Source organism: Cryptomeria japonica, chromosome 7 (genome assembly GCF_030272615.1).
Source record: "Cryptomeria japonica chromosome 7, Sugi_1.0, whole genome shotgun sequence".
In the NCBI taxonomy this organism is placed as follows: domain Eukaryota; kingdom Viridiplantae; phylum Streptophyta; class Pinopsida; order Cupressales; family Cupressaceae; genus Cryptomeria; species Cryptomeria japonica.
Genome location: NC_081411.1, coordinates 343,455,682 through 343,469,701, shown reverse-complemented (window position 1 = coordinate 343,469,701; position 14,020 = coordinate 343,455,682). Strand labels below are relative to the sequence as shown.

The 14,020-nt window shown below is 37.1% G+C and overlaps 1 protein-coding gene across 1 annotated transcript; it reads left to right on the top strand.

Annotated features, from left to right (window-relative positions):
• The first annotated feature begins 7,284 nt into the window (after positions 1-7,284).
• Positions 7,285-9,025, top strand: LOC131045207 (uncharacterized). The gene is made up of 2 exons (XM_059209190.1): positions 7,285-7,684; positions 8,050-9,025. Exons 1-2 carry the CDS (start codon positions 7,551-7,553, stop codon positions 8,552-8,554), a joined length of 639 nt encoding a protein of 212 aa, XP_059065173.1. The 5' UTR covers positions 7,285-7,550; the 3' UTR covers positions 8,555-9,025.
• Positions 9,026-14,020: the final 4,995 nt, after the last annotated feature.

Below are 14,020 nucleotides of genomic sequence, written 5' to 3'. Positions count from 1 at the left end.
AAGTCAAGCCTGGAGATGAGCCTCGAGGTGTCCCTGATGGTTCCCTCAATTGTCCAATTAAGCTTATTCCACCCTTTGACAACATCAATGATGAGCTTGGAATCACCCTCAATGTCCATAATCCTGATTCTCATGGTGAGGGCGAGGCGAATTCCCTAGGCTAAGGCTGCAGCTTCAGCCTGATTAGAGGAATTCCCATTTAGGTTACCCATATAAGCAGCAATAAGGGCCCCCAAATGGGATCTGATAACCCCTCCATTACCATCTAGGCCCCCCTGATAGCCCCATCAAAATTGAGTTTGAAATGTGTAACCGGAGGGGTCCAAATTGTGCTTTGTCTTAGGAGTCTCTTAGAGCAGTCAAGAAGAGAGAACGAGGGGGGGAGGTTCCAGCATCTAGCAATTTCCCAGTCCCAGGTAGAGGGGGGATTGGATGGCATCCGGGTTTTAGAAACAGAGATATTCTCAAGAATCAACTTAAGGAATCGATCAAACATACTTTCCACAGAGGCCTCTTTGTCTCTGAATATCCTGTCATTCCTTTCCTTCCAGATACTCCAACTCACGTGGGGGGGATCTGCTTCCATAGTTATTGGATAAGGGGGTTGGAAGAGGGGCCCTGAAACTCCTGGGACAAATTTAAAAAATTATCATTCATAATCCAACAGATATTGAGCTTGTTGTAGACCATCCCCCAGAGCTCCCGAGTGAAGGCACAGTGGAGGAAGAGATGGACAAAACTTTCCTCATCATTTTTGCAGAGGATGCATCTATTAGGGAATTGGAATCCCTACTTGACCAAGTTGTCTTGGGTCAAAAATTTGTTGAGGAGAGTGGTCCACCAGAAGAAATTAACCTTGGGGATGAGTTGGGGATTCCAGACCTCTTTCCAGATAGAAGTGTAAACACGTTCTCTAAGTAAGTTGGTGTAGGCAGTTCTAATAGAGAAGTCTCCAGTGGGGTCTCACTTCCAAATGAATCTATCCTCCCTAGGAAAAAGGGGGAGGAACATACCAGCCAAAAGCTTCTGGAGATCTCTAGCAGCAGGGAGGAAGAAGGGATGATCAATGCAGCAATCCTCCAAGGCCCTCCAATTGCGGTTGTTGAAATAATCACTGACCCTTTCACCAAAGAAGCTTTTGGTGGCATCCTGGAGCCTTCTCAGGGAGGGGGAAGAACCAAGGGGTCTCTCTCCTAACTAGCAATCCTCCGAGAAGAGAATATTCCTACCATTTCCAATAAGCCACCTCAAGCCATGAGATAAAGGGTCCCTGCAGCTATGTTTTTCCAAATTTTGGAACCCCTAGGAAGGCCCTCCTCTTTCAGAATAGAGGAAAAGTTCCCATTACCCAGGTACTTGGCCCTGATGATCCCACTCCAATCTGTGTCCTTATTTAGAAGCTTCCAGACAATTTTAGTCATAAGGGCCTTATTGAACCTTGAGATCTTGCGGGTTCCCAAGCCGCCCCTGGCCTTAGGAAGACAAAATTTGTCCCAGCCCACCAAGGCAAGCCTCTTCTTTTTTCCATTCCTGTCCAGAGGAAAGTCTTTTGGATATTTTCTAGCTTAGCAGCCATAGCCACAAAAATATTAAAAAGGGAGAGAAAGTACATAGGGATCCCCTGGAGGGAGGAAGAGAGTAACTGCAATTTCCCAGCACTACTGAGGAATATACCTTTCCAACAAGCTAGCTTCTTCTGCATTCTTTCAAGGATAGAGATCCAGAAGGAATTAGAGACATCTTTAATAGTCAAGGGGAGGCCCAGGTAGGTGCCAGGGAGGGAGACCCTTTGACAACCAAGGATTCTACAAACTTTATCTTGGAGTTGGACATGAGTGTGAAAGAATTAAATGCTTCTCTTTTCATAGTTAATGTGTTGGCCTGAGGCCAGAGCATAGGAGTTGAGAAAGGATTTTCAAGCCTTATCTTCCCACATAGAGGAGATACCAAAAAGAATAGTGTCGTCGATGAACTGCTGCAAAACATGGGGGGGCGTCATAGAGGCAAGTTTGATGCCCAGTAGAGCTCCCCTGTGAACCATAGAGTTCAATTTAGAAGCCAACACTTCCACAAGGAAGATGAAAAGGTAAGGGGATAGAGGATCCCCTTGTTGCAACCCTCTGCCTTAGAGATGTCAAGCTTGAGCACCATCCCCGACTAATGACACTTATCCATGGAGTGAATAATCTCATGAGTAGAGATGACCACATCAAGAATCTGTCTACCCAGGATAAAATCCTTCTAGGAAGGGCTAATTAGAGGATCCAAGAAAGGTTTGAACCTATTAACAAGAACTTTGCTGAAGATTTTATAAATAGTGTTTTAGAGACTAATAGGGCGGAATTCCTTGAGACTAAACGTCTCCTTAGTTTTAGGGACAAGGGAAATGAAGTTGTGATTGAGCTCCCTAGTGGCCAGAACAACATCAAGGCCCACCACATCCTAGAAATCTTGGAAAAAAGTTGGGGGGAAACCATCAGGACCCGAGGCTTTGAAGGAACCCATAGAAAAAATAGTGGACTTGACTTCCTCCTCAGAAACAAGGGCCAAAATGAGGTTGTTATCTTCCACCGAGACGGGTGGTGGGAGGCAGTTGAGAAGATCCTCCCCAGCAAGGGCCCTCAAGTCACCATCTTCCCTAAACAAAGTGGCAAAATAGTTGGTAGTCAGTCTGCTCAAACTATCCACATCATTCACCACCAGATTGTTATCATCCATGAGGGAGGAGATGTGGTTTCTACGCCTGTGGATAATAGCAGATCTGTGAAAGAAAGTTGTATTCTTGTCACCCTCTTTGAGCCACTGAACCCTGGATTTCTGTTTCCAGTAGAGTTCTTCTTTGTGGGAGTTTTCCTTCCATTTTCTATGGAGAGCAACCTCCTCCATATGGGTAGCTTCAAGGGAGTCACCTTGATCAATGCGCTCTTGGATAATAGTCAGTTTACTATTGAGCTCCTTTTTTTTCTTGAAGATATCCTCGAAGGTGTATTTGTTCCAACCCCAGACGTTTCTTTTGACCAAGTCGAGCTTTTGGGCAATCCTGAACATAGGTGTGCTAGGTATGTTGGTGCTCCACCATCTTTTAATGCAATCTTTGAACTTTGGATGAGAGTTCCACATAATTTCATACCGAAAAGGATGATTTTTCCTTGCAGCATTTGTGGTATTCCAAAGGAGTAGGGGGTTATGGTCAGAGATCGTTCTGGGGAGGGCGGTGAGCTTCAAGGAGGGACCAATTCCCCAATTGCCCAAGATGAGAAATATGTCAAGTCTGACCTGAATAAGATCCTTTCCCTTCCTAAGATTGGACCAAGTGAATTTTTGCCTCGTTAGTTCCACATCCATCAACCCATTCTTGCCAATGAAGTTGGAAAGATCAGTCATGTTGTCAGAGTACTCTAGAAGATCTCCCAACTTCTCAAAGGGGATCAAAGGAGAGTTGAAATCACCCGCAATCTACTAGTGGGCATTGGTATTATTTTGTATTAGAGCAGTTATGTCATTCCAAAGATTTAATCTACTTGATCTGACATTGGGGGCGTAAATTTTAACAAGAAGGAAGGAGTCCATCGAGGAAGAGAGTTCAGAGACCAAAAGGTTGGCCGAGGAGGAGAGAAGACTGCCAAAAAAATGGGAGGGGTCCCACATGGTGACCAAGCCACCAGAGGCTCCAGTAGCATCACTAATAACAAACATAGCACCTGGCCAAATTTTCCCAGCAACAAGGGAAAAGGAAGACATATACATCTTAACTTCTTGGAGAAGAAGGAACATAATTTTATTTTTAAAAATACACTTCTTAAGAGCATATTGCTTTTGGGGGTTGTTGAGGCCCCTCATGTTCCATGAAGGGACCTTCATTTCTTACCTTTTATGGACATATCCAAGGTCCGTTGTCTACCATTGGCAATATCCCTTGCTACTTCCTTTTGTCTCCATAGTCTTTGTGATGGCCGACCTGCTTTAAGGTCTGTCCCCACATCAAGCTTTGCATTCCTGGTCTTGCGTCTTTGAGTAATCCAGCCCTCGTCAATAGGGGTCATGCAACCACTGGATGACACACCAAGAGCACCAAGTGAGAGGATACCCCGGTTCAGAGTGGGAATCACCAACGGGGAGCAAGCTGTCTTCGAGGCGAGAGTGGGGTCCCTTGCAATCTCACCATCTTCCAGTTGATCAACCAATGAAACCGAGTTGGCCATCGGGGAGATGCATTGATCGTTCAGGGCCAATTTAGAGGCTTCATCCATATTCTTTGTAGGAGATTTGAGAAGGTTGTTAATACTCTCAACAAAGGGGTATTCTTTCATAATCGGGTCCTCGACTGTTGGGGGAGGCAGGTGCGAGCCAGGAGTAGGAGTCACAACAAGCCCCACAACGAGTCTTGATGAATAATAGGAGCATTTGGCACAAGGTCTTGAACTAGGGCTAGACCCTTAAGCTTGAGAGGCAAGGGGGTCGGAGCTTTACATTGGGAAATAATATGCCCAAATTTGCGGCATTTTTGGCAGAATAGGGTGCTATTTTCATAAACCAGGGCTTGAGTCTAGCTACCAAGCCTGGATTTGAGGGTTATAAAGTTGGGGAGATTCATGCTCATAATAGCTTGAACACAGAAATGAGAGTAGACCAGGCACTATTTGGTTCTAGTGATATCATCAACACCAACAAAATGACCAAAGGAGTTCCCAATCCATTTAAAGAAGGATTCATCTCAATATTCAAGGGGAAGCCCCAAAAGCCGAACCCATACCGGAGCAGTTTTCTGCAAGTCAGCTGCTAGGTCGAAGCCATCCTTCCAACGACAGAGGAATAGGTTGTTTCGACCATAGGACCAGCATCCAAAGAGGACAAGAGCGACATCCTCCTCAATAGTGAATTTGAAGAGGAAGACGACTCCAGGCATGAAACTAACAAAAACACTCCCTTTTAGTTTCCATTTGTCCTTGACCCATTTTCTAACCATCTCCACCATGGGGTGCAGGGAGAAGAATTTTCCCACCAGATTATTAGCCATGTTATGCAAAATGCAGTCCAAAACAACGCCAGGAAGCTCTAAAGATGTTCCCTTAGTTTGCGAGTAGACGGGGATGATGTTGGGGTCCACAGCCTCAGTGTTTCCAACCAACACATTTTTCCATCCTTTGAGATTCGTGTTAACAATCGGAGGTTCCCTGATATTTTGTTTATCATGAACAACCAACATGTCGAGAATAGGATCAGAAACCACAGGTGTGGCCAGAGAGCTCTCTGAAGAAGAACCGTCAATATGAAACATAGTCGGACTAGAGGGAGGATCTATCATGGGACCAGGAGAGGATGTGATAGACAGTGTCAGCATCGTAGAGTCCAAAACAAGGTATGTAGGCAGTGGGGGAAGATCCCCACCAATAGACTCCACCATGAACGATAGGGGTTTGGATTTTGAACTTGTAGAGCGAGAGAGTAGAGCGAGTTGATTATTTGTTAATATATATAGATATATAAATTAAATTATTGCTAAATAAAATATAACCTCGTAATAAATGTTTATAATTAAAATTTACCAAAGGATAAGAGAAATTAAATCCTTATGCAAACACATACACATACTCAACATAACCAAGATTATTGGATTTTTTATATGGCTTGTGTTGTTAAGTTACAGGAGAAGGATTTTCATGAGTTTTAAAATTCATTTAACTCACATATTTAATAATTTCAAAATGGACTTTATCAACAATGAAAAATGTTATCACATTTGATTAGACATTTTCTTTAATTATTAATAACACTTTAAATGGAATATCAATAATGTACCAATATGTCAAAAATGCATAGTTGTAGCACTCAATTTGACCTATTTGGAATATAAACCTACTCTTGTTAAATTCCTGTTATTTATTTTCTCCCTCTAGCAACTTTAACCTTCACCATTTGTACATGTTTGTATAGCCATTTTTTCACTATTGACTAGATTGCATCACATGGCCTAGCCTTGGAATAGGTAGTGTGACATTGCCTAGTCTTGGAATCGGCAAGGTGGCATTGTATAGTTAAACAAATTTAAATTCACCTTTCCACACCTCAAAGTTAATCCTTTCACAAAATTATCATTATCATGTCAACTAATGTACTAGAATAATGAAATTGATGAGTGTGGACATATATTTAAGGACATTTGATAGGTGATTATCTTCTATTTGATACACCATCGAAGTGCACAAGGACAAATCCAATTCAAAATTATTGAAATAGCTAGATGTCTACACCACGTTAGCCAAATAAAATGCTTTAAATTTCATATTCACATAGCTTGATTGACATGTTTGCAACATTGTATGTCCTTCTAGGAGCTTTACTATTATCAAGGAAAGTTGAAGTAATCTCCTTCATCTTGAAGGAAGTCTTATTGTCCTTATAAGCACAACCATAATTTTGAAATAGACAAAAAGATATGTACGTGACTATGGTCAATAGATATGTACCTACACAAGACCTTGATACTCTAGTTAGATTCAACTACAAGACACAATCCAATCTATAGGAGCAAAAAATTTCATATAAGATTATCAAAACTCACTAGTTCGGGATCTACATCTCAATTCTAACTTCAAATCTATAGTGACAATGATCTAGCTAATTAACAACTATGTCAACCTACTACCATGTCAATTTATATAAGCATCTAATTTCTTTCTTTAAATACTTTATTTGCAACACTCAAATGTCTATATCTACTTTATTATTTATTATATTTTATCATTTCGATTAGATATGGATTTAGGATCTACTATAAAGGTGGACATTTATAATATTTGATGCAGTAGGATAACTATAACAATCAAAATTTGCTAATCCATTTAAATGATTATTATCAACACTACATTCTAACCAATTAAAACCATCTATGCTATATTTTATTTACAATAATGTTTAAAAAAGCAATAATCATCTTTATAACAAAACATGAAAAAAGTGAAAAATATCTAATCTAACATATTTAGCATAATACTAATAATCATACAATTACTATCATACTACAATCACTAATTATAGTCTAATATTATACAATTACTATATTATTTAATCTAAACATAATATTCAATATAAGTTTTGACAATCTATAATTATCATGGAGATCCTAATCTCAACATTCTACAAATGAACTTAAAAAAATAAAAGAACAACCACAAATGCACTTCCACAATGCACTACAAAAAATTAACCCAAATAAACTATTAATTTTTTTTAATATGTAATGATGAAATCGCATGCCTTGCATCTTTTTGCCTTTGATGAGTCACTTGACCTATTACTCTCTTCAAGTGTCGCTGCAGCTTGTATCATTTGCCTAGGGTTTTATTCAGCACCTCAGGGTTTTTTTTGTTGAATGCCCTGGCCGACAATGCTATCCCTCAAACGCACTCTCTCGTCATTCGGGTGCTCTCTTCTCTCAAAACATTCCTCCTCGACCTTAAAATCGTCTGATGTCATATTCTCAAATAGACCACCAAAAGAAGCAGAAGAATATTGCAGACGAAAAATTGCTATGACCCAATTCTTGTTCAATGAATGTGGGTTTTCTGAGTCCCAAGTTTCAGCGATTGGGAGGAAGAAGGAATATTTGTTCAAAGTTAAATCCATCCGCACAGCCCAGCAGGCAGTCCAGCTCTTCAGAGATTCGGGTTTCACCGAAGACCAGGTAAGGAAAATCGTTTCCATACACCCAACAATTATACAGCTCAAAGCGGATAGTCAGTTAAAGCCCAAGATTGAGTTCATGAAGGAATTAGGTTTTACTGGTAGTTACCTGGGACGCATCTTAAGTCGAGCATCTGGTTTGCTCACTTGCAATTTGGAACAAAACCTAAGCCCTAAAGTGCCCTTGCTTGTAGGTGTATTTGGTTCAAAGCTTAGTCTGTGCAAAATTCTCATGCGGAACCCTAGGCTTTTGATCTGTAATACTGACAATGTGAAATCTAAAATAGATATTTTAAAGCAATCAAGTATGCAAGATGAACTTCTTTTATATGTAATCAAAGTAAGTCCCACTTTAATTTTCCGCAGTGAAGAGGCGCTGAAATTGGAGATTGAATATGTGAGAAACCTGGGTGTTTTGGAGGGATCGAAAGCATTTGCGAACGCCCTTGTAGCGGTTGATAGTTCTGGGCGTGAAAATTTTGAAAATAAATTAAAACTTATGGCAACACTCGGTCTTTTGGAGAATGAGATTCTGCAGATTGTAAGAAGAGCTCCTCGTGCGCTCACTAATGGCATTGATAAGATAAAGAAAAACATGGATTTCTTGAAAAATATTACTGGCTTTCAGCCAAACATTGTGGTTGTGTATCCTCGTCTTTTAAATTATAGCATAGAGAATAGGATTCAACCACGCCATAAGGTAATTGAATTTTTAAGGGAAACAGAACCATCCAGACTTCCCAGAAACCTTGCTAGAGTGTATGAACTAAGTGAACGAAGTTTTGCCGACAAGTTTCTGATGGGCAGTCCTGAGGCGGCAAAGTTGTATGAAAAGTACAAGGGTAAGTCTGTTGATCTTGCCATCAGCTGAAAGACTTTTGTTGAGGTTGGAGAAGACAGAAAAGGGGTTTTAATCAATCCAGACATTTTCATGAGGTTGGATCAGAATAAAAGGGGGTTTTAATTGTTCCAAGCATTTCATCAGGTTGAATCAAACAAAAAGAAGCTTTATCGATCTGGACCTTTTCTTGTGGCTGTGGTTTGATCAATCCAGGCTTTTTGTTGAGGCTGGACAAGACCGAAAGGAGTTGTGTATCAGTCAAAACCTTTTCTTCATGTTGAATCTCAGACCAGAAGGGTCTTTAATTAATTTAGACCTCACTAGGCTTAGGTATGAAATTTTAGTCTTTATTCATTGCATAGTCAATGGCAACTCTTGAAACTAGTGTTCTGTGATTGAACTGTAAAGCAGTGTTCTGATAGAACAAAACTCTCCAAAAACAAGGAAAAGAATCTATTAAATTGTTTTTTACATTATCATAAAACATCCAATTAATATCTATTTACAAGTAATCCATAGAATCAGTTCTTTAGATCTATAAGGACTATTCAAAGTCTGTGCGCCTTGGACATTATTGTTGATCATCTGTTTTCTTAATCAGCACTTTGTTTTACTGTAAGTTCCATGTTATGCTGTATAATGTGAATCAGTCATTTTTTCCACAATACCATGAATTTACAGTGGAGTCTTTCAGACAATATGTCGGGATTCACTATGAATTGAGGGCATATTTTTGGATAGGGGTAGAAACTGTTGATTATAGTAAATATTGTTTTTTTGTTTTTTGATTGGTAATGGGTCGAAGTTGATAAGGTGTACATACCCTACCCCCATGTGGGATTTGAACTTGTGACCTCTCTTTCAAGAGCACAAGTTCTCCACTAGACCAACTCAGACTGTACTACAGTAAATACTGTTTATTATGATATATTTATCAAATACATTGATATTTGTCAGTGTTTTTTTTCATAATAGATTCATGTGGATAAATTTTATATGAGGTAGACAACATTCATTTGTACTCTCTACTATGTATTAAGAAATGTTTTCACTTCTTGGAGGACCATATTTTTACAATTGTTGGTTTTTTTAAAAAATTCAAATTTTTTTACTTTTATTTTTTTTTTTCAATTTTTTTTTTGTCATTGTAATAATTATTTTCAATTGTGTAAATATACTTTTAAAAGAAGACGCTAAGTGATGGCAATGTTTTGTGTTTAAAAGTCTTATGTAGTAATCAGATCTAATGTTTTTATTTCATTGATATAGATTTTGTTTGATTTTTTTTTTTTCTAGCTTTCAAACAAAGTTTCTAGTATAACTTTTAGATTTTTAATATATAAAATTACGAGTTTTAGAGGGTATAAAAATTTAATTTCTTTATTAAAATAGATACGTCTATTTGAAAAATTGAACATTTTAATATAAATGTTATCTTTGTAAGGTTTTAATAGTTCAAAATATACACAAACTTAAATAATTTTTAAATGTATTAATCATAATTTTAAATATGCATTAATGTTGTATATTCAATGTTGAGGTCATATAGGGAGGACCTCATTCCCTGTACATAATATAAAATATACACAAACTTAAATAATTTTTAAACATATCAATACTAATTTTTTAAATATACATTAATATAGTATATACAATGTTGAGGTCATATATGGAGGATCTCATTGATTGCACGTAAATAGTTCAAATTTGTGAGATAAGTGGCCTAAGGAGGGCAGAAAGCTCATGAGCTCAACAACCAAAAAGAGATTTGAACCTTGGTAGCAAAACCAACAATGCCAAGTTTAAATCAACATTAATCTTTAGGTTTCTAATGACTATTTTAGAACTCATTAAGTTTATGTAATAGTGGAATTAAGGAAGGAGTTAGAATTACTGGAGACCATTAAAGATAAGTGTTAACCATACATTATTATATGTTAATCTTTGATACAGTTCGGCCATATATTGATGTTTTAAGCCAAGGATTTCAGCAAACTTCTAGTGATGATTGCTATCATGAATAGTTAGAAAATGATTTTTTTTTTTTCAAATATCAATAAGCTTAGAATATATATTTAAAATTAATTGTTATGACAAGATTTTTTGAATAGTGTTTATTATCATTATCTATTACCATAATCTAAATTCAATAAATATATGAAAGAAAATGTAATATGTTATACAATATTATAATATATTATATAATTTTTAAAGCATTTAATTAAATGATATGGTGAATTAATAATAGGAAATTGATTGTATGGCTATAACTTTGGAATGGAGAAAATTAAATCATTAAACAAAAATATAAAGTCTCTTTTTCTTCTTTTTTCATAACCTTGGATTGAGCTAGATGAAGAATAGTTGCAACCAATCCTCTCTTTGATATTCTCTCAAAGATAGGATTAATCGAGTGGGATGTATGTACTTAGCTCTCTAAAACACTAGCATAAGATTTGCATGTAGGTAGATAGTCCAAATGACTTCTAAGAGGGTCAACTTATCTGTTTTTTAATGAAAGTTTAGAGGGATTGGATTGACTTGAGGAATGAAGGGCTCAAATTTATTGAGAAGGTTGAGTTGATGGTAGATGATGGGTGAGCAAAGGGGAACTTGTGTGGGACATGGATTATCAGGGAATGAAAGGCCTTTCTTTGATATAGTAGAAAAGATTATACTTTTTTGTCATACATGTGAGAGGATTTTTATTGAAGAAAGTGGATGCATGAAGAAGAACAAATTTTACATGTCTTCTTACACATGTGAGAAGCCACATACGTATGAGAGATCGAAAAAGTGGTCTTTCATAAGTGTGAGAGATGACATGTGATAGTGCAAATGACTAAGATTTTCTAGGATGGAATGGAGGGTCAATATTTTATTGTAGGTTTCTTATAAGTAGATGAGATAGGATGTGACTTGAAATTATGTTAATTAATCATATTGATATTTTTTTAATTTTTTTTTGCTCGATAATGGGTCGTAGCCGTATATTTTATTAATTAGAAGAGATGTTTACAAGTTTGTACAAGTTCGATTCGGTGTGGGCACTGGTAGGAAAGAACTGAACGAAGAAAATCTTCGATCTTACCCAAGGATAAATCCTAGAATAACTTACAGATCCCAGAGAGCTAAATAGCCAATGGGTGACTTCTCGCGAAAGTACATAATCATTACATTTAACATTAGTTCCTCTAACATTGATTTTAAACATGATTCTCTATGGTGAGATTCCAAAGCATAGGTTGATACCCCCAGATGAGAATAACCGGTCAGTAGTATCCAAGAGATACTTTCAAAGGTGGTTGCTTTGATCAGGAGTGGGCTCCTAATTGACTCTAAAACCTGCGAAACACAAGAACATGGTTCTCCTGCAGTCTGAAAGATCAAGTTAATTTGAAGAAAATTAACTAGAAGTATGTAAAGAATTGACAAACAAGGGAAGGTAATAAGCCTGCTCGGCTTCAAAACAATCCATAGACATAGAGCCAAGTCTCCTTAATGCTCCCTGATGGTCCTGGACTGGCCAGTGTTAAGTTACCCTGAAAGCCAGTGTAAAGCTGAAACCTGCATTGTCAATTGTCAAAAGAGCTTGGAGAAAAAATAGTGTAAGAAGAAACAGACCAAGGCCATTACAGTCGTGGGCCACTGGGGGATAGAATGAAAGAGATAGAGAACAACTCGGGGTGAGCCAGCTTGTGAAGTAAAGCAGAGGTACTCTTGTAAGGAAGATCAACAAAGCAAGAACCAAGGCTAGAGTAGATGTAGGATATCCAATGTGAGATGCGAAACTAATCCAGATTTAAAAGTTAACCCTTAATAAAGACATAACTAGAAATGAACCACAAGAAACAAAATGTCATGACAGAAAGCCTGAAAGATATGGATATTGACCTGTGAGGAAATATATATATGATGCTCTGCAAAATGAATAAGTGTTAGACTGGAGCCTGTGGTCGTATAACACACAAAAACACAAGAGATTGTTAGTGTTATTCAATCAAAAATTAATCTAAGCAGGCATATCAAAAGAGACACCAAAAACAAAGTAAAGCATTTAATTATGAATGTAAATGCAAGAAGACATCTCCAAATGCCTTCTACCATGCTCTTAGCTCCTTCTCCTTTGTTCCTCTCCTCTCCAAGTTCCAAATTAATGTAGCTCTCAACAACTTTTTGCACTATGGATGCTTATGGAGATTCAAGATTGTAGATGATTAATCTAAATATTATGCAAGTGTGAATAAAAGTTGAAAATGAGAGATTTATCTAATTATCTAATTGATTTTAAACCAAAAGAGTGAATATGATGCTAAATGCTCTTTAGAAATGCCTGTAGATTAAATGCATACAAGTTTTCAGGATCTGGATTATGAAGAAATGGGCTCTATTTATAGGAAAAATAAAGCAATGGATGGTTGAGATTGAGTAATCTCAACAAGGGTCAAGATTGAATGATATTCAATCCATGTGAGGGCTTTCAACCCAATCCCAAGATGACAAGTGTCAATATGAGATAGGTTGAGGGGAGAGGGAATAAGCATTAAATGTTTGACATGACCTGAGGGTTAACTTGAGAGGTAAGGTCAATGTTTAGTTGAGTGAATAAATTATTTATTCAAAGAATAAACCTTTTATCCAATGGATAAACTCTTGTGCAAAGGCAAAAGGGATAACCATAGTCAAAGCAATAAATGCTTGAGGAGACATATGAGTGCAAGTTGAATTAACCATAAATGGTTATGTAAAAGTTATTAATGGTCATGTAAGAGCCATAAGTGGTTTGGAAGACTTTAGAAGTTAATTTGTTGAACACACAAAGCATTTAATGCTTTTCAAAGACTTTGAAGTCTTTGAGAAGTGACTCCAAGTTGCTTAGGAATGTGACAATAATTAGGGGATGGATTAGGTTAATTAGGAAGGGCTTAGAAGAATCTAAAAGAGGGTTATGAATGCAAGTGGATTTGGTGGGTGAGAGAAAATAGGTTTTTAATTAAAATAAAATTAATTTATTTCAATTTGTGTGTGCAAGTTGCATTTGTAGGAAAATGCAAGTGGGGGGGCTTTAAAATGATTTAAATAAATGTTAATTTATTTAAAAGAGGAACAAGGGGGATTTAATTAAATAAATAGAATTTATTCATTTAATTGATTGTGAATTTGGTATAATGAATTAATTAAAATAAATTGACTAATTTATTTAATTAATAGGAGAATATTTGAAGATTAATTAAATATTAATTTAAGTAACTGATGGCTAGTGGATTTTTAATCAAATAAATAGCAAATATTCATTTAATTAAACTGGACAAATTTATATGACTACATTTGCCCCTCTTTGAGACGGTGCGGTTTATCGCGTCGTTTCAAAGAAAGAAAAAATAGGTGTGAAGAAATGCCTCATAAACTGTTAATTTAGTGGGTGGTATGCCCCCTTGAGAGATGGGTCGAAAATTTTGAAAAATTAGGCGATCTCTCGTAAAAGAATGAAAATTG